The 24,940-nt window shown below is 48.8% G+C and overlaps 1 protein-coding gene and 1 long non-coding RNA gene across 2 annotated transcripts in view; both read left to right on the top strand.

The window, feature by feature from the left end:
• Window positions 1-5,999, top strand: part of LOC135231157 (uncharacterized) — a 28,753-nt gene extending 22,754 nt beyond the window's left edge. Inside the window, exon 2 of the long non-coding RNA XR_010321678.1 lies at window positions 498-5,999. This is a non-coding gene — a long non-coding RNA (uncharacterized LOC135231157). The remainder of the gene's footprint in view (window positions 1-497) is intronic.
• SREBF2 (sterol regulatory element binding transcription factor 2) overlaps window positions 1-24,940 on the top strand; it is a 69,526-nt gene that overhangs the window by 28,236 nt on the left and 16,350 nt on the right. The window contains exons 2-11 of the mRNA XM_064283441.1: window positions 10,619-11,065; window positions 12,050-12,231; window positions 13,084-13,230; window positions 14,824-15,045; window positions 16,951-17,065; window positions 17,253-17,434; window positions 19,197-19,389; window positions 19,982-20,163; window positions 21,602-21,875; window positions 24,662-24,831. Coding sequence (XP_064139511.1) covers window positions 10,619-11,065; window positions 12,050-12,231; window positions 13,084-13,230; window positions 14,824-15,045; window positions 16,951-17,065; window positions 17,253-17,434; window positions 19,197-19,389; window positions 19,982-20,163; window positions 21,602-21,875; window positions 24,662-24,831 — 2,114 coding nt within the window. The remainder of the gene's footprint in view (window positions 1-10,618; window positions 11,066-12,049; window positions 12,232-13,083; window positions 13,231-14,823; window positions 15,046-16,950; window positions 17,066-17,252; window positions 17,435-19,196; window positions 19,390-19,981; window positions 20,164-21,601; window positions 21,876-24,661; window positions 24,832-24,940) is intronic.

Genomic DNA, 24,940 nt, shown 5'->3' with positions numbered 1-24,940 from the left:
CTGGAGGTGCTCCAGTACCCAGCCTGAGGACATGGGGGTGAGGGGAGCCAGAGAGCAGAGTGAAGACCATTGAGAATCACTTCGGGTTCTCTTTGTACCTTCTTTTTCTCCTGAGTTTTAAATGTTTTGTTTTATTATGTAATGTTTGATACACACAAAGGAATATACACCACACGTATGTATATCATGAAACACAAGAATTTGAGAATCTGCCGCCTCCCCACCCATTTTCCTTCTGTGACTTCTTTGCCAGTAGATAGATTTCACACATCCCTTGTTTAAGATATAGGATGCCTGAATCGCCAGTTTGCTATCTGGTGTCACTCAGCACCTCCTCCAGGCTCCCTTTTCCCAGAAGGTGACCCTGAGTCCCTTTGAAGGGCACTGTCCTGTGATCCAAGCTCCTTAGAAATGAACATGCTTGAGCCGAGTGGTTTTAGACACCAGTTTGCCTGCTAAACTCTCACTGTGTCCCCTACCTTTTTCTTGTGTTGCAGGGCTTCTACATTCAAGGGTATGGTTGACAGAGCCCGGCTCCTTCACTTCTTTGGGTGACTTGAGTGAGAGTAACTGATGTTTTGGGTCTTGGAGAAAGCACCGATGATCACAGAAACAAAATGGAAAGCTATCTTGCAGTCGATCCCCAGGTTTCGTTTTAGTTATTGAGTGTTCTATAACAAATACCACAAGTGGATGGCTTTAACAAAGAGAAATTTATTCTCTCATGGTTTAGGAAGCTAGAAGTCCAAATTCAGGGTGCCAGCTCCAGGGGAAGGCTTTCTCTGTCAGCTCTGGGGGAAGGTCCTTGTCATCAATCTTCCCCAGTCTAGGAGCTTCTCAGCACAGGGACCCTCAGTCCAAAGGATGTGCTTTGCTCCTGGCATTCCTTTATTGATGGTATAAGGATCCCCTTTCTCTCTGCTCTCTTCTCTCTAGAGAGATTGACTCAAGATACAACCTAATCTTGTAAACTGAGTCCTGTGTCTTTAACATAACTGTCCCTAATCCTGCCTCATTGATATCATAGAGGTAGGATTTATAACCCAGAAAATCATATCAGATGACAAAATGACAGACAATCACACAGTACTGGGAATCATGGCCTAGCCAAGTTGACACGTTTTGAGGGGGACACAACTCAATCCATAACAGGTTAGATAATGGCTTGCTTTTTTTTTTTTTCTCCTAACCAGAGAACTCCCTTTAGTATTTCTTATAGTTTTGGTTTGCTTTTTACAAATTCCCTAAACTTCTGTTTATTTGGAAATGTCCTAATTTCGCCTTCATATTTGCGAGTTTTGCTGGATATATGATTCTTGACTTTATATATGATATCATATATGATACATGATTCTTGACTTTATATATGATACCATATGTGATATATGATTCAATACTTTATATAAGTAATCCCATTGCCTTCTTGCCTGTGTGGTTTCTGCCAAGTAGTCTGAACTTACTCTTATTGACTCTCCTTCATAGGTGACTTTTTGTTTATCCCTAGCCACTCTTAATATTCTCTCTTAATCTTTGATTTTGGCAAGTTTGATTATAATATGCCTTGGTGACTTTCTTTTAGATCTACCTTATATGGAGTTCAGTGAGCATCTTGGATAGATATCTTCTCATCTTTCACGATATCAGGGAAGTTTTCTGCAAATAAATCTTCAACAATTCTCTCTGTATTTTCTGTTCTCCCTCCCTGTTCTGGAACTCCAATCACTCGTAGGTTATTTCTCTTGATAAAGTCCCACATGATTCCTAGGGTTTCTTCATTTTTTAAAACTCTTTTATCTGATTTTTCTTCAAATATATTGGTGCCAAGTGTTGTGTCTTCAATCTCACTAATTCTGGCTCCCACTTCCTCAATTCTGCTCCTCTGACTTTCTATTGGGTTGTCTAATTCTGTAATTTTACTGTTAACCTTCTAAATTTCTGATTGCTGTCTCTCTATGGATTCTTGCAGCTTATTAATTTTTTCATTATGTTCTTGAATAACCTTTTTAATTTCTTCAACTGCTTTATCTGTGTGTTCCTTGACTTGTTCTGCATATTGCCTGATCTCCTTCCTGATCTCATTCCTGATGTCCTGAAGAGTTCTGTATATTTATCTTTTGTGTTCTGCATCTGGTAGTTCCAGGGAGGTACCTTCATCCAGAAGATCCCTCGATTCTTTGTTTTGAGAGCTTGTTGAAACAATCATGGTCTGCTTCTTTATGTGTTTTGATATTGACTGTTGTCTCCGAGCCATCTATAAGTTATTAGTTTCTTTTATGTTTGCTTACTGTATCCTAGCTTCTTGCTTTGTTTTGTTTTGATGTATCCAAGTAGGCTGCTCGAGTGAGCTAGCTTGATTATTTTTGCCTTTGAAGCTCTAACGTCCTGTCACCAGATGGCTAGAGCTGTTATCAGGTATGTGAGCTTATGAGTCCATCCACTTTTCTTCTGTGGTTTCAGCTCCGTCATCCAGGTAGTTGTTCATCAATTGTGTGGTACAGGCTCTGTCCTACAGTCTTAGGAGGGCAGGGGTGATCAGTATAGGTACAGGTATCTGGTTGTGGCAGGGGGTCACGCTCTGAACAAGGTAGGGGCTGACAGCCATCCCTCCTAATGTCTGTGAGGAAAGTGTATCCCTATTCCCTAGAGCGCACAAGTGTGTGGGCTCTGCACACGGACCATGGGCACCCAGTGCTTTTGGCTGTGAGGACTGGGAGGTACCAGCTATCCTTGGACCCCTGTCATGGTTGGCTGGGTGACCTGAGTGGAGCCACCAGTCCTCAGGCCCCTGATGTGGGTAGGTGAGGACCCTGTTTAATAGACAAAGCAGTGGCAAACAGCAAACACCCACCTCTCTACCGCACAGCTGAAACAGTTGCAGTCTGCCAGCAAGGGCCTATTCTCCTGAAATGGGCCCACACAGGGCCATGCAGGGGTGAAAGGTATTCAAAGTCCATGGGCCGTTTATGCCTGGACAGGAGCTGCTTCTTTCCTGAGCCCCCCAGTTTAGTGGAGCTAGCAGATTATCTTTTCCCCCAGTTGTGAATTTATTCCTTCTCCAAGGCTGGGAGAATGGCTCAGGGCACACAGCAGGGCCTATCTCAGGCCCAGGGAGATCAACAGCCACTGAAGCTGACTTGCGGGCTGGGGGCACGGTAAAATAAACGCAAGTACTTAGCTTTTGCTGAGAGTGCTGTTCTTCTCTGGTTCCGGAAGTGTGAGTAGGTTGTGTGGCTTGCTGTCTCTCCCTAAGGAAAGAGCGTCCGGAATGCTACCACCAGCCCTGCTGCAGTTGTTCCCGGGAATGGTCCTGAGGGATCCTGGTGATTCAGGTCTGGTAACTCCTCTCTACATCTGGACCGTGTCTCCCTCCCCCTGCCGCTCAGTCCGTTTTCTAACTTTGCCTTTGATATTCAGAGCTCCTAGCTTGTCATAAACATAATCGTTTCACTTGTTTTGGGGGGTCTTTGTTGTAAGAAGGATCACCAGAAGCATCTGACTACTCCACCATCTTGGCCCTGCCTCTTCTGATTTTTTTATTCTTTTAATTATTAGAAAAAACATTGCAGTTGGGGGGAATAGGATTACCAGCTTGAAAGAGTTCTATATACTCAACAAGGATTCTTGCTAGAAATTGGATCCTGTGTTTACCTCCCTCTGCCGCACTGGTTTCCTTGTGTGGTCCAGCTCATTCCCAGCTGCCTGCGCACATCATGCCATGCTTATCTCTGTGTTCTTGTGTATGTGAAAGATAAAAAGTAAATGAAGAAAGTTTAGGCAAATATCCCTAATGTTCACCTATAATCTTGGGGATAAGGGCCTTTTTATGTATAACACAAGCCGTGTAATTTGACTACGCAGTGTTGAAACTTTTATGCGGTCAGTTCTAATATAACATGACATGCGCATTCCTAAAAATCACCACACTATGCAAAAACACGCAATAAAAACCATGGGGCTTATGGGGAGATGGGGTTAGGGTCACAACAACACTCAAAAACTTAAGTAGCAACCAAAAAAAAAAGATAGGAAAAACATAAAAAGACATTTTCAAAACCAACGGGAACTTAATAAAACAGTTTTATAGCTGTTAAGTGATTATGAAATATATAAATATCACAATGAATACAGTACCTCATCTTGAAAGAGGCCTTGGGTTTGCTTGTAAAGTGGGTGGTGGAAGGTTACAGCTGTGTGTTATCATGAAACGGAGGAAAGAGCATTATCTGCAATCAGGCGGAAAGTTGTAATCCCAAATGTGTTTGCGTGTGGTTCATAGCAGAGGCTGTGACCTCACAAGCTGAGAGATGTTTGAGGTGTGTGCCCGTGTGTGTTCTGCGTATCGCTATGTGGCTCAATTCAACTGGGTGTGGTTTTCTGCATCATCTAGTGTTTTCTCTTAAATCTTTAGTCATCGAGTGGATTCTGATTCCTAGCGACCGTATAGGACAGCGTAGAACTGCTCCATTGGGTTTTCGAGGTTGTGATCTTTACAGAAGCAGATTGCCACATCTTTCTCCTGCAGAACAGCTGGTAGATTTGAACTACCGATCTGTTGGTTAGCAGCTGAGTACCTTAACCACTGTGCCACAAGGGCTCCTAGCATATTACACACAAGGTAATAAATATTCAAAACTCACTCTTCCTAAGTATTTTACCGCATTTACTATTGCCTGTACTCTTGAGATTATTTATGTATGTCATGTCTGTATGGTAAATCTATGTAACGGTTGCTGTCGCCAAAATCTGTTGCCTTCGAGTAGATTCCGACTCATAACAACCCTATAGGACAGAGTAGAACTGCCCCATAGTGTTTGCAAGCCTGTAAATCTTTATGGAAGCAGATTGCCACATCTTTCTCCCATGGAGCCACTGGTGGGTTCTGAACCACTGACCTTTGGGTTAGCAACCAAGCACATTAACCACTGTGCCACCACACGAAATTCATATTATGCTCAAATTGTTCTCTAATATATCCATCCTATTGGAACAAGAAATCAAAAGACACATTGCACTGGGTAAATCTGCTGCAAAGGACCTCTTCAAAGTGTTGAAGAGCAAAGATGTCACCCTGAAGACTAAGGTGCACCTGACCCAAGCCATGGTATTTTCAATCGCATCATATGCATGTGAAAGCTGGACAAGGAATAAGGAAGCCCAAAGAAGCGTTGACGCCCTTGAATTGTGGTGTTGGTGAAGAATATTGAATATACCATGGACTTCCAAAAGAACAAACAAATCTGTCTTGGAAGAAGCGCGGCCAGAATGTTCCTTAGAGGCAAGGATGGCGAGACTGCATCTTACATACTTTGGACATGTTGTCAGGAGGGATGAGTCCCTGGAGAAGGACATCATGCTTGGCGGAGTACAGGGTCAGCGGAAAAGAGGAAGACCTTCAACAAGGTGGATTGACACAGTAGCTGCAACAATGAGCTCAAGCATAGCAACGATTGTAAGGATGGCTCAGGACTGGGCAGTGTTTCGTTCTGTTGTGCATAGGGTTGCTATGAGTTGGAACCAACTCGACAGCACCTAACAACAACAACATTGGAACAAATTTACATTTTCAAAGCAAGAGGTAAAGCAAAACTGTTAAAAACACCATGAATAATACAAACTAGCTGATACTAAGTGCCAGGCACTCTGCTGTAGACGTGATAGGAATTGTCTCTCAACAACCCCATGGGTTAGGTACAACTGTTAGCCACAGGTGACAGGTGAGAAAACCAGCTCAGAGAGGTAAAACTTACCCCAGGTTCCAAGGCTGGTTCGTGGCTGCTCTTAATCACTGCGCCATTCTTCCTCTTGAACAAACTGAAAGAGAAATAACAAAGTCAGGCAACACTGGCAGACATGTACAAATGAGCAGATTCCATAATCTGTGGAAGTTTTTCAAATCCGTAAGGGAGACAAATAGCCCAATAGAAAAATGGACAAAAATCAAGAGGAGGCCATTTATACAAGAAATACAAATCCTAATAAAATTGAAAGAAAAAAAAAAAGACATTCATCCTTGTTAGTACTGTCATGTGTGTCACAAAACAACTACATGTTGTTTTCCTTCTCCAGCAGATTGACAGACACAGGTGTGGGCTCGATGTGGGGAAATGAGGGTGGAAGCAGAAATCACTGCATTTCCAAAGCACACTTGCCTATCCTTTGGCCCAGCCATCTAAAGGTGAGGAATTTAGCTTAATATAATCAGATGAGCCACGGCCTCATCTACCCTGAAACAAGAAAAATTTAATGGTGCCTGGCTACCAGCACTGACCCTTCTGACCAGGGTCACAATAGATGGTCTCAGATGGAATGGGAGAAAAATGTAAACAAAACTCAAACTCTTTAAAAAGGCCAGACTAACTGGACTAGTTGAGACCAGAGGGCTCCCTGAGACGTATCGCCCTGGAGCACTTTTTAAACCTTCAACCGAAACTGTCCCCAGAGATCACCTTTTAGCGAAATAGCAGAGGGGCATACAAAATAAAAGACATTACACCTAAGAATGGTGTCTACTCAAAAACCAGCTGTATGAGTCCAGAAGGTCAACGTTGAATCCCAAGCAAAGGTGAGAAGATAAGGGGGCAGGGAAACTAGAGTACTGGGAATGGAACAACCAGAACACCGTTAAAGAGAATGTTGACACCATGAGAAGAATTTAACTAATGTCACTGAACAATTTGTGTGGAAATTGTCAAATGGGAACCTAACTTGCTATGTAAACGTTCACCAAAAACTCCATAAGATATTTAAAAAAAATACAGATATGTAATCAGATAAGTGGGAAAAGATTTCGTGTATGATTTTTACGTAAGAGTTTAATAATTCTGAAAAGTAAAAAGCAACTACCCATCATCAGTGAGTGGCTGAACAGATTCTGGTGTACTGACATACGCTGATAGACGACAACACTGTGAGGCCCTGAAGAGGCCGACACTACAGTGCTCGTGCTTGGCGGTAAAGGCTCCTGATGGTTTATGAAGTGAAGGGAGCGGACTGCAAAACGACACCTTCGGCCTGATCCCATTGTGTAAATCCATTTGCGGGCACAGGCAGGCCTCGTGTAGGAAGAGTCCGCAGGGATGCTCATCACCACATTGCCCGTGGACGTCTCAGGGTGGCGGGACTGCCCGGGTGGTTTTTACTTGTTGTTTTCAGTGAACTGCTTGCTATACTAAAGTTTTCTATAGTAAGTATGTTACTTTTATGATTTTTAAAAGGAAAGCTATTTTTGAAACATTGTCTAACACAAGGTGGATAATAAATACAAAATGTAAGAATAAATGATCTTTGTCAGATGGCTCTCCCAGCACCTAGCTGGGCTAGGTAACAAATACCCCCTCTAGGGCTGGTGACTGCCTGAGGAACTTGTAGCTTTGAAACACTGTTGTCCCATTTGGGTGCCTCAGATTCTTCGTTCCTAGCCAGAGTCGATCTGAGCAGATGGCGAGTTGCCTCACCCCTGTTAGATGCTGCAAGGCTGAACCAGGCAGAGCGAATTGCGTTGCCTCCAGGAACATGTGAACTTGAGGCTCTTGGGTGGGGGCTCAAGACTGGTTGCATTGGCCGGAGCCTCTGATTTTGTTGCCTGATTTTAAAGAGACCAAAACTCAAGTGTTGTTTCTTGAGGCTCAGCGCACTCTATGAAATAGCTTAGGCCTTAGTTTAAGAAGCAGTTAAAAACAGGAACGTGGCTTGGTGCAGGAAGGTGGCTGCCAGGAGCTCCCCTACAAGGCCAGCTGGGGTTGGCAGGCCTGGGAGTGGCCGCCTGGCTCCCAGGAGGCCTGCCTGTGGCTTCGACTCCGTGGGCTGCACATTATCCTGCAGGGACCGGGACATCATTTTCAAGGCTCCATCAAACCTGTGCCTTCTCCCAGGCTTCCCCTTTCTGGGTTTCGTGGCTCTCTGTGGAATTGCAGAGCGGGGCACAGCAAGGAGACAGTCACTAGGGCGCTCCCACATGGCGTAGCTCAGTTACAGCACACAGCTGCACCTGGGCAGGTCTCCAAGGCTGACTTCTCCAAGGCTGTCACTGCAGACCAGATGGGGTCCCAGAGAGGGGACCGTAGGGAGCAGTCCCACCACGCACTCGCTGTGGAACAGAGGCTCAAATAACCTCTTCCTTCAAATGATCTGTCTTAATGGCCACTCAGTGCCCCTCAGCCCAGCACCTGGCTGCCTGGAGATACCTCCCATTGCAGCTTTTTGTGCGTGGGCTAAAGAGGATCTTTATTTTTTTAATTTAAGCACTCCTATTCCATCTGCCTACACTCTCTAAGCCTGCTCTGTGAGATAAGCTTTGTGACCTCTGCAGGTTTCTTCACCACACTGAGCCCCTGTCCTTCCCGCAGAAGATTCTCAAGAGCACTCGACGAGATGAGATATAAGTGGGGCAAAGTGCCCGGATAGTGGGTGCTTGAGAAGTGCCACTAATACGGACCTTTATAAGGGCCTGCTCTCAGCAAGCACTTGGCATAAATTATTTTATTAATCCTCATGACAAAGAGGCCAAGTCAGTATTCTCCAGGCAGCCTTGTGTGGTCAGGAAACCAAGGCCTAGGGAGACGTAACTGATCCCGTTCTCCTCACAGCTAGTTAGGTGGCCTCGAGACACACCCAGGCCCACCTGGCACCAAAGCCTGTGCCCGGCTACCGGGCCACCCTGGCCTCATTTGCCTTCTGTCCTTCTTAGCTTTCCTTGGATTAAAAAACTGGAATTAGGTAGTGAGTGAGTTCTGGTTCACAAAGCAGACTTCTGTTGCTTTCCCAGAGCTTTGGGATCTTATGGGAATTCCGGAAGACTTGACCAATTCTTAGGTTTCTCTGAATCATTTTCTTAAGACTTCTTATAATCTTATGTTGTAGTTGGAATGTGTCAGCATTGAATTGCGTTTTGTTTAACTTTTGTGCAGAGTTTGAGGAGACTTTGTAGCTTAATCATGTATGAGGAGCTGGAATCGGTCAGTGCAGATATTTGAGGCAGTCTGCCCGTTTCTCCCTCCCACACACAACAGGCTCGGTGAGGACAGCTGAGTGTCAAGGTGTTAGAAAATAGTACCACGATATAGTCATTTAAGCCTGTGAGATGCTATCTTGCCCAGCGGGTTGGACTGACAAAAATTTAGGGTGCTGAAATCCTAAGCTCTATTTATCCTATGTGGAGGTCACGCTGGAAACTCCCAGGAGCTTTCTGCTTGCCTGACATACATTCTTCAGTCCTGCCTCTCTCGCTCTCTGTCTGTCTCTCTCTCTCTCACACACAGACACAGACACAGACACAGACACACACACACACACAGCATTGGGAACCGGGGAGGGACTTGTTGGTGGAGGTTTGGGGAAATTAATGGAGGTAGTGGTCTTTTCTTTTTGGTGTGTTATCCAGCTCAGAGCCTCCTGTGGTCTTCACATTCAGAGGGGAGGGTGTCACAGTCCAAGAGTGAATAGTAGCTTCTTGGGAGTGTGTTGCAGAGAAAGCGGGAGGTTGACAGTTGTAAACCTGAAGACACCTGGGACAAAGTTGAGGACCTAGACTCCTAACGGAGACCAGCCCTAAGAGGAGGATGGTGTCGTGAGAGATGAGTTATTAGTGGTGGGTTAAGTTGGGCTTTGGTAAACTGCTGGGAGGATAGACCAGGGAAGAGGTTCTTGCAGACAGGGAGCCTGGCTTAGGGGCCGTTTAGGCCAGAAAGGCAGGGGTTCTGGGTATCCAGAGCCTGAACTAGAAGTAGGACCTCCAGGTAGACCCTTCCTTGGCCGCACAGACTTCTCGCACAGCCAGAGGAGGACCAGAGCAGGCCTTCCGGGTGCTGCGCCCAGGGCAGGCCAGTTGCCCCGCCCTACCCATCCACCAACGTGATGTGGTGCAGAAGAAGAACAGGAGGCTGGAAGCAGAGAACTGGTGCTGATCCTGACCTTGGCCAAGTTATTTCCCAGTTCTGGATATCATATGATCTTTATATGAAAGATCTACGATCTGTCCATTTCTTCCACCCTAAAGACCCATGACTCAAGGGCCAGCGACTTCATTGTCCCTGAGTGTCCCTGAGGCACTGAGGGTGCCTGGGGTTGTAACCGTGGGGCTTAACACCTCTGGTGGAGAAGACCCAGGGGCTGCTGGGGGTGAGGAGGAAAGACTGCTTAGGGCTGGGGGAGGCAGGTCTGCCCTGGAGGCAATGCTGAGATTGGAGGCGGCCTCACAGTCCAAGGTGCTAAACTCCAAGGCCCTGGGATAGTGATTGCACACACTCTGCCTCAGTGTCCCCAGCTGGAAATGGGGCCAGCGATACCATCTACCGAGCAATATCCACCTGGTATAGAAATAGCGGTCATTATCACCGAAAAAATCAATCAGGAAAGTACATAGATAGAGCCTGGAGGTGAGGGAGAGGTGAGGAAAGACCATCAAACAGAGGAAATCCTGTCCCTTTGTCCCGGGGCCCTTGATTGGTGGCTCTTGGCCCAGGTGACCCCCACACGAGAGGGCGGCAAGGGCTTCCTGACCCGTTTCTGGCATGGCCGTGGGAAAGCTATTGGACTTTCATGCCACAGTTTTCTTAGGCAAATGTGGAAGTTAGTAGATACTTTGGATGGCAATGAAAGTCCCCTTTTCCTTTGTTCGCAGAGATGCTGCAGTTTGTCAGCAATCAAGTGGGAGAGTTCCCGGACTTGTTTTCCGAGCAGCTGTGTAGCTCCTTCCCTGGTGGCGGCGGCGGCAGCGGTGGCGGAAGTTCCAATGGTGGCAGTGGCGGCGGAAGTGGCGGGGGCAGCAGCGGCGGTGCCGTGGACCCCTCAATGCAGCGGTCATTCAGCCAGGTCCCCTTGCCTTCCTTCTCTCCCTCGGCTGCCTCCCCACAGGCTCCGGCCCTGCAGGTCAAGGTTCCCCCCACCACGGTCCCCAACCCGCCGAGGGCCACTCCAGTTCTTCAGCCCCGCCCCCAGCCCCAGCCTCAGCCCCAGGCTCAGCTGCAGCCACAGACGGTGATGATCACCCCCACATTCAGCACCGCCCCCCAGACCAGGATCATCCAGCAGCCCCTGATCTACCAGAATGCAGCTACCAGCTTTCAAGGTGACTCCCAAGTCAGGTGTGAGGGAGCCTGGCTGGTCGGCCAAAATGTCTCTGTGCCGGCGTTCAGACGCTACTAGGCAGACTGTACATAGCCCTGTCCTGTTGGGGGTACAGACGGCATTGCCTGGGCCCTGTCTGAATGGGTCTGATAACTAGGGGTGAGAACAGTGGTACAGGAGCGTTTCCCATCCCTGCCTTGATGACATTTGGTCAAAGATGCTCGCCAGCGTAGCAGGCAGAGGATCATCCTGGTAACTGGAGGGTGAGCCTCGAATAAAATGAGGCTCCAAACTTGCCCAGCTTTTTGCTGAAGCAGCAGCCCATTCTCAGCCCCCATAAGTTGTGAACCATTCGTTCAATAGACCCCTGAGCACCCACACTGGAGACGCACGCGCCCTGTAGTCTGGGTGCTCCATCTGAGTAGCAGGCCTCCCAGCGGCCCTCAGCGTGTGCGGAGCGAGCGCGTGGGTCACGGTGGCTCGCTGTCTGTGTGGAGCTGTATTCCAACACCTCTTTGCCAGGTTTCCCTCTGAGCTGTGGCAGCCCGGGGTGGAACTGGTATTGCTCTGCATTTCAGATTCTGATGGAGCTCCTCAGTGGACTTCAAGGATTAAGGGGCGGGGTGGGTGGTGGTGGTGGGGTGGGGCAGCCTTCCCAGAGTACACTTAGTACCCAGAAAGGATAGAGGCCGTGAAGCCCCAGGCAGTGTTGACTGGGAACATCTGTGGCCCCTCCTGCTGGGAGCAGTCATTTGCTGAGTAGCTTCCCTCACTCCCCTTTCCAGCTCCCAGAGTAATGAAATCATTTGTACTCGTTCCTTCAGAGATGGATACAGTCCTTCAGGGATGTTCTTGTTATCTAGACCAGCTTGTAAATGGTGGTGCGCATCTTCTCAGCAGCAGGTGGGGTTGGACTCCTGAGGAGGCACCCCACCCTCGGTTATTGCTGCAGCGACTGCGTGACTTTTTCTCCTCTTCTCCCAAGTCCTTCAGCCTCAAGTCCAAAGCCTGGTGACGTCCTCCCAGGTGCAGCCAGTTACCATCCAGCAGCAGGTGCAGACGGTCCAGGCCCAGCGGGTACTGACGCAGACGGCCAATGGCACACTGCAGACCCTGGCCCCTGCCACGGTACAGACGGTGGCCGCTCCCCAGGTGCAGCAGGTCCCGGTAGGTATTTGGCAGGGCTTCAAGGAGGGGTTGTTGGCAGGTCCCTGGTTGAAGATATGGTCCATGTCTAAGAAGGACCAGCCACAGTGTACAAGGAGTGGCTCATCAGGCTGGAGGGTGCACAGTGAGCACTGGGTCTGGAGACCTGGCTGAGGTCACATCGGCACTCCACACGGGTATTCACACGCGCTTGGTGAGCAAGATCGTCAACTGTTTACACACAGACCGGGTGAAGACATCCTGTATAACACATAGATGGTACATTACAAATAAAACGGGAAAGAGATGTACGAAAATGTTATCTTGCAACTGACTTTCTTGTTTGTAATTTTCCCTTTTCCATATTTTCTACAGTAGATTCTGAGCATGCATTACTTTTGTAATCTAAAAAAGATTGAAGTCATGTGTTATAGTGGACTGTATTTTCTTACCAAAGTCATTTATCTTAAAATAATCACCACCACCACCACCCCCTAGGCATATCATCTTTGCATCTCAGCCAGGTTCCTAGCTTTCCTGAGTGTCCGTCCAAAATCAGATGTCTTTCCCTGCCCCCTCTGCCCAGCCTGTCCCGCTTGGCCTGCTTGGTCACTCTCCCCAGAGCCTTTCAGCCTAGAACTCCAAGCCCTCTTCAGCTATACCTTCTGCCTCTCCTCACCCAGAATCCAAGCTGTACAAAATAGCCAGCTCTGGAAAATGGGCTTCTGTGAGGTTTCCTGTTATTTTTTTGAGTCTCAGTTTCATGAAAATTATCTTTTCTTATTCTTTCTTGGAATGTCTACATAGTAAGAAACAGGTACAAAATAGAAAAATAATGCAACCTTCCTTTCCCTTTTCTTCCTCCCCATCCAGGTCCTCGTACAGCCTCAGATCATCAAGACAGATTCCCTTGTTTTGACCACACTGAAGACAGATGGCAGCCCTGTCATGGCCGCGGTCCAGAATCCAGCCCTCACTGCCCTCACCACTCCCATCCAGACAGCCGCCCTGCAAGTACCAGTAAGAGCGGCCTGCTCCCTACCTTCCTCTTGCCTCCTTTCTGGAGGTGCTAGGCCTCCGGGATGATCACAGAGTCTAGTTGCTGAGTGGGTGTCAGCAGTGCTAAAGCATTTATCAGTCACATTGCAAATGTCACCACCCCTCTTTTAACTTATATTTTTTTCTTTGAAGAAGTACCACCAATGTGTGTAACATGGGAGTACTGGGACCCACGCAGAGGGAGGGGAGAAGACCAGAGGACAGCAGCTCCATCCAGGGCCACCTGCCTCTTAGGTCCTGTTGATGGAGGTTTGGCTTCTGAAGGACACTAGGGCCACCAGGCAGGGAGGGGCTCCAAGTGAGGGGCACAGGAGGCACCCTGTCCTTGAGGTGTGGGCTCTTTGCCTCTTCAGCCTTCTGAGGCAAGAGAGTCTGTTAGAGAGAAAACCAAACCCATTGCAGTCAAGTTGATACTGACTCGTAATAACCATATAGATAGAAGAAAAGGGAGTTTCAAATTTGGAAGCACTAGCTTTATTCATAAAAGCCAAAATCTAGATACAACCCAAATGCCTATCAACAGGAGAACAGATAAACAAATTAGGGTATAGTCATACAATGAAATTATGCCCAGCAATAAGTAAAAGAACGATTCATATACATCCAAGGACATGGACATACCTCAGAAGTCATATGTTGAGCAATAGAAGCCCGTCACAAGAGTTTTGTGCTGATGATTCCATTTCTGTGATGTTCAAAAGAGGCGAACTAAGCTATAGTAACAGGTCAGAGCAGTGCTTACAGAGTGGGGCTGCAGAGGGCAGATACTGGCTGGGAAGACATGAGAGAACGTTCTGAGGGGACAGAAATGATCTCTGTCTTTCACTGGGTGGTTACACAGGTGTATACCTCCATAAAAACTCGTCAAGCTGTACCCTTCAGATTTGTGTATTTTTATTATGTGTAAATTATTTCCTGAAGACTAGTGATAATGTGCAACTTTTTATTTATTGGCCATTTGGATATTGAAGCCATTCATTGAAGAAAATACAACTAAAAATTGCTAAAAATTGAAACAAAAAGACAGGAAAGCAGGGTTGAGGGGAAGAAAAGGGGTAACCTATGCAGTTGGTTGGTTTATTTAATAAAATTGCTCTGATTGAGAGCGTCTGACCTGAGCTTTTGCTGGCCAAGTTGTATAAGGAAATATAATAAGTTCCTTAATTGTCACCTGAGAGGAAAAATGTGTCAGATACCAGGAGAAAGTGTCCTGTATCTCTGGTGCACAGTGTATGGCCGAGAGGTGGTTAACAGTTTGACAGCTAAGCAGAAGTCATGTGGCTTGTTTCTGGTACCCCTGCATCAAAGGTTAAGACACACTTAGATATTAACCGTATTGTGGTGCAATTTACTGTCAACCATTCTGGAAGACAGCTAGTGGCTGAGATTCCATGGTGGCTCCCAAGGCTCCCTGGGGCCTGACTTAACTAACCCTGGAAGGCTGCATGAAGCATTGCCAAGTGATGCCACGTGGCTGGGGGTGAGCAGGTTTGTGTCTGAGATTGCTTTGTGCAGACCACTGAAGCTGTGATTCTGCCCCTGTGCCTGTTCTAGACCCTGGTGGGCAGCAATGGGACCATTCTGACCACAATGCCTGTGATGATGGGGCAGGAGAAGGTGCCCATTAAGCAGGTACCTGGGGGGATTAAGCAGATGGAGCCCCCCAAAGAAGGAGAAAGGCGGACAACGCACAACATCATTGAGAAGCGGTATCGCTCCTCCATCAATGACAAAATCATCGAATTAAAAGACCTAGTCATGGGGACAGATGCCAAGGTAGGTGCCAAGCAAAATGGTGCCTCACACCCCACCCTCTTCGTTCTACCTGTCCTTGCCATGGGGGTTAGGAAAGACGAGCACATTCCAGGCCCAGGTTGAGTGAATGCAAGAAGGAGTTAGAGGTGCTTTCTTATTAAAGCGTCTGGGTGCTTGTCAAGATTATAAACTATTAACCAATGTGAGGGAACTGTTGAGGGTGAATGGGCACTGGCCCGCCTGGACCTTTGTAAAAATGGCGTGGTGGAGGCGTCTGACCTCCTGCTAACTTTACAAGGGGAAGAGAGAATCAGTATCACCTTCAACAGCCCAAGGCTGATAGCTACGAGGCAGAGGTCAGACTTACCTCTACCCTCCAAACTTTTTACCAATTCTGACACCAGCCATCCCTCCTGTGGCACTTTCTCCTTCTCTGCTGGGTTCAGTAACTCATCGCAGTGGTCACACAGAACTCACAGACCATACTGTCAGTTATGAGGTTTATTAGGAAAGTAACAGGTTACGGTTCAGGATACAGTTTTTCTGATCAGGACAGCCTCTTCTCAGCCACACCTGCAGGCAGGCCTCTCTCTGGCCCTTGGCCTCTCAGCCCCTCACCTGCTCAGGCAAGTTACAAAACTCTTTGGGTCTGCCAGTAAGTGCCCCAGGGGCACCCCTTCCTACCAGTAAGCCTCAGCCTGAAGGCACTCAGCTCTCTGTGGGTCAGGGAGCCTAGCTCCACCACGCATCCCAAGACACCCCACTCCTCCAGCAAGCCGTCTGCCCAAAGGCACTTAGCTTTCTTGCTCTTTGAGCCAGGAAGCTCACCGTGCCATCTCTTGCCAGTCTCCCGCTTCTTCTGCCAATGCTTCTTGCTGTCTTGCCGTCTGTGGTGTTACAGCTCTTTCTGTCTGTCTCCTGGGTCTAGGAGGATCTCAGCACAGGGATCCCAGGTCCAAAGGACACGCTCCGCTCCCAACTCTTCTTGGTGGTAGTCAGATCTTCCCTGTCTGCCGCTGGGACGGCTCATTTTAAGCCTAGCAGGATGGCAAAACTGACCAATTCCCTTGTTAGGGTTCCATATACCTTATTTGTATGGTCTCACCCTGACAAGGATGCCATGTACCTTATTTGCATAGTCCCACCCAGTTATTGGTGGCAGTTCAAGACTATGACTTAAAAAAAAAAAAAGAAGGGCCATATTAAGTAACCCACTGCACTGCAACTTTTGACCCTACTCTGCAGGCATTATGGACCCAAGTGTCAGGCAGAGAGAGAGAGCTGCCATACACCGGGAACCAGGTGCAGGACTGTGTATACCTCGGAGTCAGCTGATGGCATTGCTAGCATATTTGTACCTTTTAGGGAAGGGAGATAGAAAATGGAGATTGGGTCTTTGACCAATAGCAATAGAGGAAATTGATTTTCCACATATTTTTATATTTTAGTTCATGTGTCTCCGGGCATCTAGGAGATTTTTACCTCTTATTTGTTTACTATGACCCCTATTTTGAAAAAGGATTTTATTATTTTCTTTGTTACCTACAAATCTTAAAGGTGCTGATATGCCTTTACTTAAGATAACCATCCAAAAATGTTCTGATGTTTTGCTAGTCATTTGTTTTCTTTAAGTTTGTTGTGGAGACCGTGTTATCCTAAGAAGTGGGAATGATAGCCAGTGTTTGTTTATCGAGTGTTGCTGTGTGTAGATTGTCTCATTCAGCCCTCACTGCAGGCCTGCAAGTCACACCCACTCATCCTCCCCACTTTATAGGGAAGGAGGTGAGGTTCAGAGAGATCAAGTAACTTCTCCTGGGTAGCACAGTGTCCCACTCCAGAGCCAGGCTGTCAACCCCAAGCTCTTCCTGGTCAGTGGACTGTGCGCTGCGCAGTGCCTTACGGTGGTTTTCATGTCTCCCTTCCCAGATGCACAAGTCTGGCGTTCTGAGGAAAGCCATTGATTATATCAAATACCTGCAGCAGGTCAATCATAAACTGCGCCAGGAGAACATGGTGCTGAAGCTGGCGAACCAGAAAAACAGTGAGTGAGCTCGTTGAGGAAAGGGTTCCAGCTTGTCGGTTATGTGAGAGCCCCATGCTGGGCACTGTGGCAGGCCCACAGACACGTATGGGGCCCTCGGGGTGAACCAGAGCAGGGCTGCGTACCCCGGGCCCAGCCCAGCCCTGCCCAGGTGTGGCTCCGTTTACCAGGGGGTGTGTCTTTGCAGAGCTCCTGAAGGGCATCGACCTAGGCAGCCTGGTGGACAATGACATGGACCTGAAGATTGATGACTTTAATCAGAACGTCCTCTTGATGTCACCCCCGGCCTCAGACTCAGGGTCCCAGGCTGGCTTCTCCCCATACTCTATCGACTCTGAGCCGGGAAGTCCTTTGTTGGATGATGCAAAGGTATGAGCTTTTGAAATCTCTGGCCCCTGGTATTTCTCCATCTCCCTAGCTGAGAAAACAGTGCAGAGGCCACAGACCAGGCCAAGTCCGGGCCGGCCAGGTGCTCAGAGGATCCGGGCTGGATCAGAGCAGGGGTTGGTTCTGTGAAGTGAGCCAGGTCGTGGAGAATGAAGACGGAGAAAACCACCCTGGGGAGAAACAGCCCCTCAGGCCTAACTGGTTCTTGCCGAAAAGGCCCAAAAAGAACAAAAACCCATTGCCGTGGAGTTGATTCTGATTAATAGTGACCCATCAGAGAGGAATAAGAGCCGAATCCAAAATGGGACACGCAGCAGCTGTGGGCTCAGGGAGTTGCCAGAGGCGCCTCATTACTTCCCTCTGCCCGTAATGGGCCTGGCAAGACTACTTTGTGAGGTTGATCCACGGGTTTAGGACGAGGCTGCCTCTGGGTCCTCTTTCTGGAAATGATTGCAGTTTGCAGTCTAACAGATAACATTCAAACCAAATGTCTTTTATAGTCAAAGAAAGCCCCTGACAATTGTGGTTTGATGGAGTTAGTTAAAGGAGGCTGAAAGCCTAGTGATTTTCTGGGGAGCTGTGGAGACCGCCGGGTTCTCTGCTGTATTTTGACGTTGGCAAATTCTGTCCCCAAAAGCAGAAAATCCCTTTGTAGTATGTGTTTTTAAGCCAATTTTTTATTGTAGACATGTACTTGATTTTACTGAGGAAGCTCTCCTTTTGAAATATTTTATAAATGTGATTCTGTTTTATAACAATAGGCCATATGATATGTAAGTAGAATTAGCTAGGCTTCTGGCATTCCTGAGTGGCGCAAATGGTTAAGTGCTCGTCTACTAGCTGAAAGGTTGATGTTGGAACCCACCCAGAGGTACCTCAAGACAGGCTTGGCCATCTGCTTCTAAAAGGTCAGAGCCTTGAAAACCCAATGGAGCAGTTCTACTCTGCACACAAGGGGTCGCAATGAGTCGGAACCGACTCCACGGCAACGAGCAGCAACAACTGGGTCGTCGGAAGAAATTTCCAAATGGTTTTAAACTATTGAAGACGAGTGGCAGGGTAGGTACGTGCTGGGACTCAGGAGAGACCCAGCTCCAGCCTTCATCCCTCTTTCCTTGTGAGATCCCCCGGCCTAGGAGGGAGGGTGGATAGGGCTCTGCCTTTAGTTCGCCCTCCCTAAAATGGGGGCGGGGGGCAGTATTATGTCTTTAATCAGCTTTACTGAGATATAATTTATTGCAGTAAAATACACCTGTTTCAAAGGTACAGTATGCTGAGCGTTGACAAATGTAAACACTTGGAGCTATCACCACAGTCAAGATGTGGGACATTTCCGTCACCCCGGAAAGCTCCTTCGTGATCTCAGCAGGGGGCTCACAGACCCCGCTCTGGCCTTAGGTGACCACTGATGTGCTTCGTGTCAGCTGAATTATATCTTCTCATGCTGGAATTTCATAGCAACAGTCATGCACTGTGTTCGGTTTTGTGCTTGAACTCTGTTTTAAAAGGCAACTCTCCTGCCTTAGGTCTTAGGAAGCGTTGTCTGTCTTCCTAGTCAACGAGAGGGCAGACGCACCAGTGTTTGAGCAGCAGTTCTTGAATCACGGACCATGTGTCCCCCTGTTTATTCCCATCTGATTTCTGGCCTCAAATTGAAGCCTCACAGTCGGTTTCCCAATATATGTAAAAGTAGCATGCTGTGAAGCCCACACAGTGCTCATTCGGACTGCGGTTCTGGTTTCAGGTCAAAGACGAGCCGGACTCTCCTCCGGTGGCGCTGGGCATGGTGGACCGCTCACGCATTCTGCTGTGCTTCCTCACCTTCCTCTGCCTCTCCTTTAACCCTCTGACGTCCCTGCTGCAGTGGGGAGGGAACCGCGACTCGGACCAGCACCCATACACAGGCTCCGGCCGCAGCGTCTTATCCCTTGAGTCAGGTGAGTGGAGGCCCTGGCGGTACCATGTGTGTTGGACTGCTGTGGCAGGGGACCCCCTGTGTGCAGGGCCCTGGCTTGTCCCCCAGATGCCAAGGGCTTTTGTAGTGGGCCCCGCCTGCCTGCTTCTGGTAGGGCTGATAGGTCGCATTTGGGAAGTGGGGCAACCCAAGTTTGGTCAGAAAGAGCAAAACAAATCAGGAGCCTGTGCTGCTATAATTACCCCGGGATGGGCAGGAGGGGCCTGTTTGAGGAAGGATGTGGGGTTTTTTACCTGAGTTGTGAAGCCAGCATCCTAACGACCTTTGACTAACAAAAGATTTTTGTGGCACTCTGCTCCGTAAAGGCAAAGGCATCAGGGTTCCTACATAAGCTGTAAAATTGTCTCAAATGTGCCTGGCGTGTGGATTAAAGTGTATGTATTACTCCTGTCTCAAGCACGTTACGAACTGAAGCAATCATGTGATCCTACCCTTTCTTCTGAAAATGAGGCTCTTTCGTGTCACAATTTTGGGGTCAGCCAGCTACCCTGCAGTCTCCCAGGGCGTCTCAGGAAGCCCTTCCTCACAGGCTCAGCCAAGGTGTTCCCCTTCAGGTTCTGGAGGCTGGTTTGACTGGATGATGCCAACGCTCCTCTTATGGCTGGTCAATGGCGTGATTGTTCTGAGTGTCTTTGTGAAGCTGCTGGTCCACGGGGAGCCGGTGATCCGACCACACTCTCGCTCCTCTGTCACCTTCTGGAGACACCGGAAGCAGGCAGACGTAGACCTCGCCAGGGTGAGCTCTGCTCTCCACCTTCCCATCCCTCCCCTGGGCTCAGCCCCATATCTCAGTAGCTTGTGTTGAGTCCCCACTGTGTACAGAGTCCTGTGGGAGGTGCTTGTGGTACCCAAGGGGAGGAAGAGCACCTGTGCAGAAGTAACTCCACAGACCCAATGGTCCACAGTCTGTAGTGTGACAGGAAGAATCCCCAGGTGACTGTTACGCATAATTTTGAAAACCACTGCTCTACTAATGCAGGAGCCCTGATGGCACACTGGTTAAAGTGCTCGGCTGCTAACTGAAAGGTCAGCAGTTTGAACCTGCCAGCTGCTCCATGGGAGAAAGATGTGACAGTCTGCTTCCATAAAGATTTACAGCCTTGGAAACTCTATGGGGCAGTTCTACACTGTCTTATAGGGTCGCTATGAGTCAGAATCTACTCGAAAGCAGAAGATTTGGTGGGGTTTGGTTCTACTAGTGATTCTTAGAATTGGTCCCTAACCAGTATTTAGCATCACCTAGAAACTTGTTAAAAATTCAAATTCTCAGCAGGGGCTTGAACCTGAAGAAAGGGGTTCAAAGCCCTGATTTGCTCAAAGACAGAACCCAGCACAATCCCAGTTTAATAAAAAGCCTGGGAGAAAATACATCACTGGGTCAGTGTGATTCTCTCTGGAAGCTGAGATAATAGGGGATTTCTGCTTTCTTTTTTGTAGCATTCTGAAGTTCCCCAGATTTTCCTCAATGAGCACGTGTTACTCTGATAATGAGGGGAGGTGATAGAAGTTTTTATTAAAAACAAAGCCAAAAATGTGTGCCTCCATGAACAAATGCTTCCTTTGCCATGAGACCAGAAGAACTGAATGGTGCCCAGCTACCATTACTAAATGTTTTGATCAAGGATTCTATAGAGGAATCCCGACCAAAAGGGGGGAAAATGGAGAACAGAATTTCAAATTGTCATGGACTCCAGACTTTCTGGAGCCACGGAGGCTGGGTGAACCCACAAAAATATTGTCCTGAGATAATCTTTAAACCTTCAACCAAAAATACCCCCGAAGCCTTCTTCGAACGAAATAGTTCAGCTTAACTAGTAAAGAATGTCTGCCATGAGCATTGGGCTCTTTTAAGATCAATCTATATAGGATCAAATTGACAACGGCAACCTGAAAGATTAGGTGGGAACCTTATGGAACAGTGAGCTCGCGTTAATGGGGGAGGAACAGGAGGGTGAGAATGGTTGCACAACTCGGAAAAGGAGGGTGAGAATGGGTGCACAGCTCAAAGAATGTAATCAGTGTCACTGGATTATACACGTAAAAATGGTTGAATTTCTGTGTGTTCCACTGTGTATATTCTCAATGACAAAAATAAATTATTAAAAAGAAAGCAACAACAAAGCAAAACGACCCCAGCAAGACCATGGCTATTACACCCTCTTGCTGCTTTCTAGGGGGATTTTGCGGCTGCTGCCACCAACCTACAGACTTGCCTTTCGGTTCTGGGCCGGGCACTGCCCACCTCCCGCCTGGATCTGGCCTGCAGTCTCTCCTGGAACGTGATCCGCTACAGCCTGCAGAAGCTCCGCCTGGTGCGCTGGCTGCTCAAGAAGGTCTTCCAGCGCCGGCGGGCCACCCCAGCCACGGCGGGCTTTGAGGACGAAGCAAAGACCAGCGCCCGAGATGCAGCCCTGGCCTACCACAGGCTGCACCAGCTGCACATCACAGGTGAGGGGAGGCCGCCCCACCTGGTTTGCCACGAGGTGCCCATGCCAGCTCACCACTTTGCCGTGGTTTGCCAGTGTTCCACCCCAGCCAAAGTCCCCCTCACCCTGCCCTTCAGAGTGGTAGGGCACCTTCCACCTGCCGCTCAGCTGTGGAGTGGCTTGTTGCTGAGGTCCATGAGCTCTAAGGTGTGCCTTTTGTCACATTATCCCTACACTCGGGTGCATCCTGTGAACAACAGCATGAAATGGTTTGGTTGGCATGGTGTTTTTCCTTCTTGGTGGTACTTAATGGTGAGACTTGAAATTGATGCCATTTTAAATTTAATGTAATATAAATTAGTTTATTCAGTAACTCACAGTCTAGTAGAAAAGCAGACAGGTCTTCCTATTAGAGTTGGATGAATTACAGTCGGTGTGTTCGAGGCAGAAGAAACATTCTATAATGCGGGGATAGGGCACTGGCTGGGGAGGTTTCAACAAAGGCTTTCTGGGGAGGCCAAGTATTGGTCCTGCATGGGAGGACGCATAGACTTCACTGGCTCTGTGGAAGGCCGTGATGTCCAAAAGGAGGCACCCTGCCTGCGGTGGCCCTGGAGAATAACATTTCACTGGAACTAGAGTGGTGGTAGCCAGGGCGGGAGGGACAGTGGCAGTGTCTGGATCATGAACGGTTTGGATGCTCGGCTGGTAGTTATCCAGTGAAGGGCGTGGGGAAATAACCGTGTAATCAGAGCTGTGCATCTAGAGTTCAGAAGGTTCACGCTGACGGCAGGTAGAGTGGATCCGAGAGGTTGAAGAGTCAGGGAGGCCACATAGGAGCAGCTGCAAAATTGAAGATGAGAGATTCCAACAAGACAGATTGGAGAGAAAATTGGAAAGTGGAATTGTCAGCACTTAGGAGCCCACTGGATGTGATGGGTAAGGAAAAGAGCCGGCAGAAGGTTCCCTGGTTCGTTGCTTTGGGGTCTGGGTGAATGCTGGTGCCACCAACAGGGCTGAGGGAACAGGAGGAAGAGCAGGACGTGCGTGCAGGGTCTGCAGTTGAGGGGTGAACTGGGTCTTTGCCTCCAGATGTGACTGAAAACCAAGGGGGCTGACGGAGGGCGTGTGGTGGAGAGGGGCCCCAGAGCATCCAGAAGAACACTGATATAAAGGACAGGGACCCACAGGAAGGGCCTGCCTAAGAAGGAGCAGGTGGAGAGGTCAGAGGAGGCTTAGGCAGCAAGGACAGAGAAGGTTCCAGAAGGGAGGTTGCCACTGGGGAGTCCAGCACGATGAGGGCCAGACAGTAACAGTAGGATTTGGTAAAGGAAGGTGTTGGAGATGCCTGGGTGGCAGGGAGGAGCTTCAGCCTGGAAGCTGGGGGAGTAACCAGGCATGGGCCGGAGACTGCGGAGCCAATTGTGGGCTCTTCATCCCTGGACTCGTGGTAGGTTTTCAGTAGCAGGTCCCTATCTGTAGATCTTCCTCCTTTTTCCTTCTCTGCTCTCAATGTGCCCTTTGGGGGATCGAGCTAGCCCGTGCCCCAGTCTCAGCTCAGGAAGCCGGGTTCTCCTAGCTGTCATGTTCTTGAAAATTCCAGCTGGGAAGCTTCACGGCACTCATTTCCTCCACATTCACTGAGCAGAGCACTGCCCGGCCAGGCTCTGTTCTAGGCTCTGAGCAGGTGGAGGTGAACAAAAAGTGGTTCCCACACTGCCCTCCGCCCTGTCCCTGGAGGACGAAGCCTCGAGCCTCCTAGGGGAGACAGACAGGTAACAGCAGTACAAAATAATAAAGTGTGAAGGCTGAGGCCTCCTACTCTGAAAAAGAAGCCAGGGAGACAGAGGTGCAGCAGGAAGAACACTGGGCTGGGCCAGGTTGGGAGGCCTGCCTTTCCTCCGTCTGGGGCTTTGACCGGGGCACGTCCACAGCCGCCCCTGAGGCTCAGTCTCCCCTCAGCAAAGTGAGGAGGTTGCTTGCCCTCATCACCTCCCAGCCCTTGCAATGAGGACCAAGGGCAGCGACAGCGTGAAGGCCTTGGTAAGGCTTGCTGACCCCCCAGCCCCTTGATGAGCACTTTGTCCCCTGACTTCAGGGCCACCCCTAGATGAGCGGCTGTGCAAGAGTGGGTGTGGCAAGCCTTTCACGGCCTTCTAGCTGCTAACCCAAGGTATGTCCAGCTCTGTCGTTGATGAGCTTTGTGTTACTTCTCCCCTCGAAAGGGGACATGCTTATATTTTGTGAATTTTTTTTTTTAAATGAAAGTAAATTCAAATCAGGAAATTTAATTTTTCACTGGTGGCACAGTGGTTAAGAGCTCAGCTGCTCACCAAAAGGTCAGCAGTTTGAATCCACCAGCCGCTCCTTGGAAACCCTATGGGGTCATTCTACTCTATCCTATAGGGTCGCTATGAGTCGGAATTGACTCGGCGACAGGATGTTTGGTTTTTTTTCTTGGAACTTTGGGGGCGCAGGAGTGTATTAGTACAATGTGGCCGTGCAGTTGATGCTGTTTTAGACCTTGTTGCAGTGTGTGCCTCTGAGTCCTGTCCAGTGACCCGCAGCCCTGACTGTTCCCATTTGTACAAGAACCCTGGGCCCAGCCCTGTCATGCGTTTTCTCTTGACCCCAGCAACCCTGTGAGTTAGAAAGGAGCACACAGCTAGTATGTCGTGGAGGCTGGACTCCACCCAGGGCCGTCTGATCATAGAGCTCTTGTGCTTTCTCCTCTGGTTCCACTGATGTGCTAGAAAGCAGGGAAAGTTCTGTGGGGGATTTGTCAACATTCGTGTTTTGGCCTCACAGGGAAGCTTTCCGTGGGATCCGCCTGTTCAGACGTGCACATGGCTCTGTGTGCCGTCAACCTGGCAGAGTGTGCGGAGGAGAAAATCCCACCCAGCACGCTGGTCGAGATCCATCTGACTGCTGCCATGGGACTCCAGACCCGTTGTGGAGGCAAGCTGGGCTTCCTGGCCGTGAGTACCCTTCCATTCACTTCCTCCTACCTCTGTGGAGCACATTTCCCAGCCATGTGCTAAGGGTGCAAAATCAAAGCCCCGGGCCTGCCCTCAGGCGCTGACCACC

The sequence above is a fragment of the Loxodonta africana genome, chromosome 4 (assembly GCF_030014295.1).
Source record: "Loxodonta africana isolate mLoxAfr1 chromosome 4, mLoxAfr1.hap2, whole genome shotgun sequence".
In the NCBI taxonomy this organism is placed as follows: domain Eukaryota; kingdom Metazoa; phylum Chordata; class Mammalia; order Proboscidea; family Elephantidae; genus Loxodonta; species Loxodonta africana.
The sequence above is the reverse complement of the archived record's forward strand: the minus strand, read 5'-3'. Positions and strand labels throughout refer to the sequence as shown.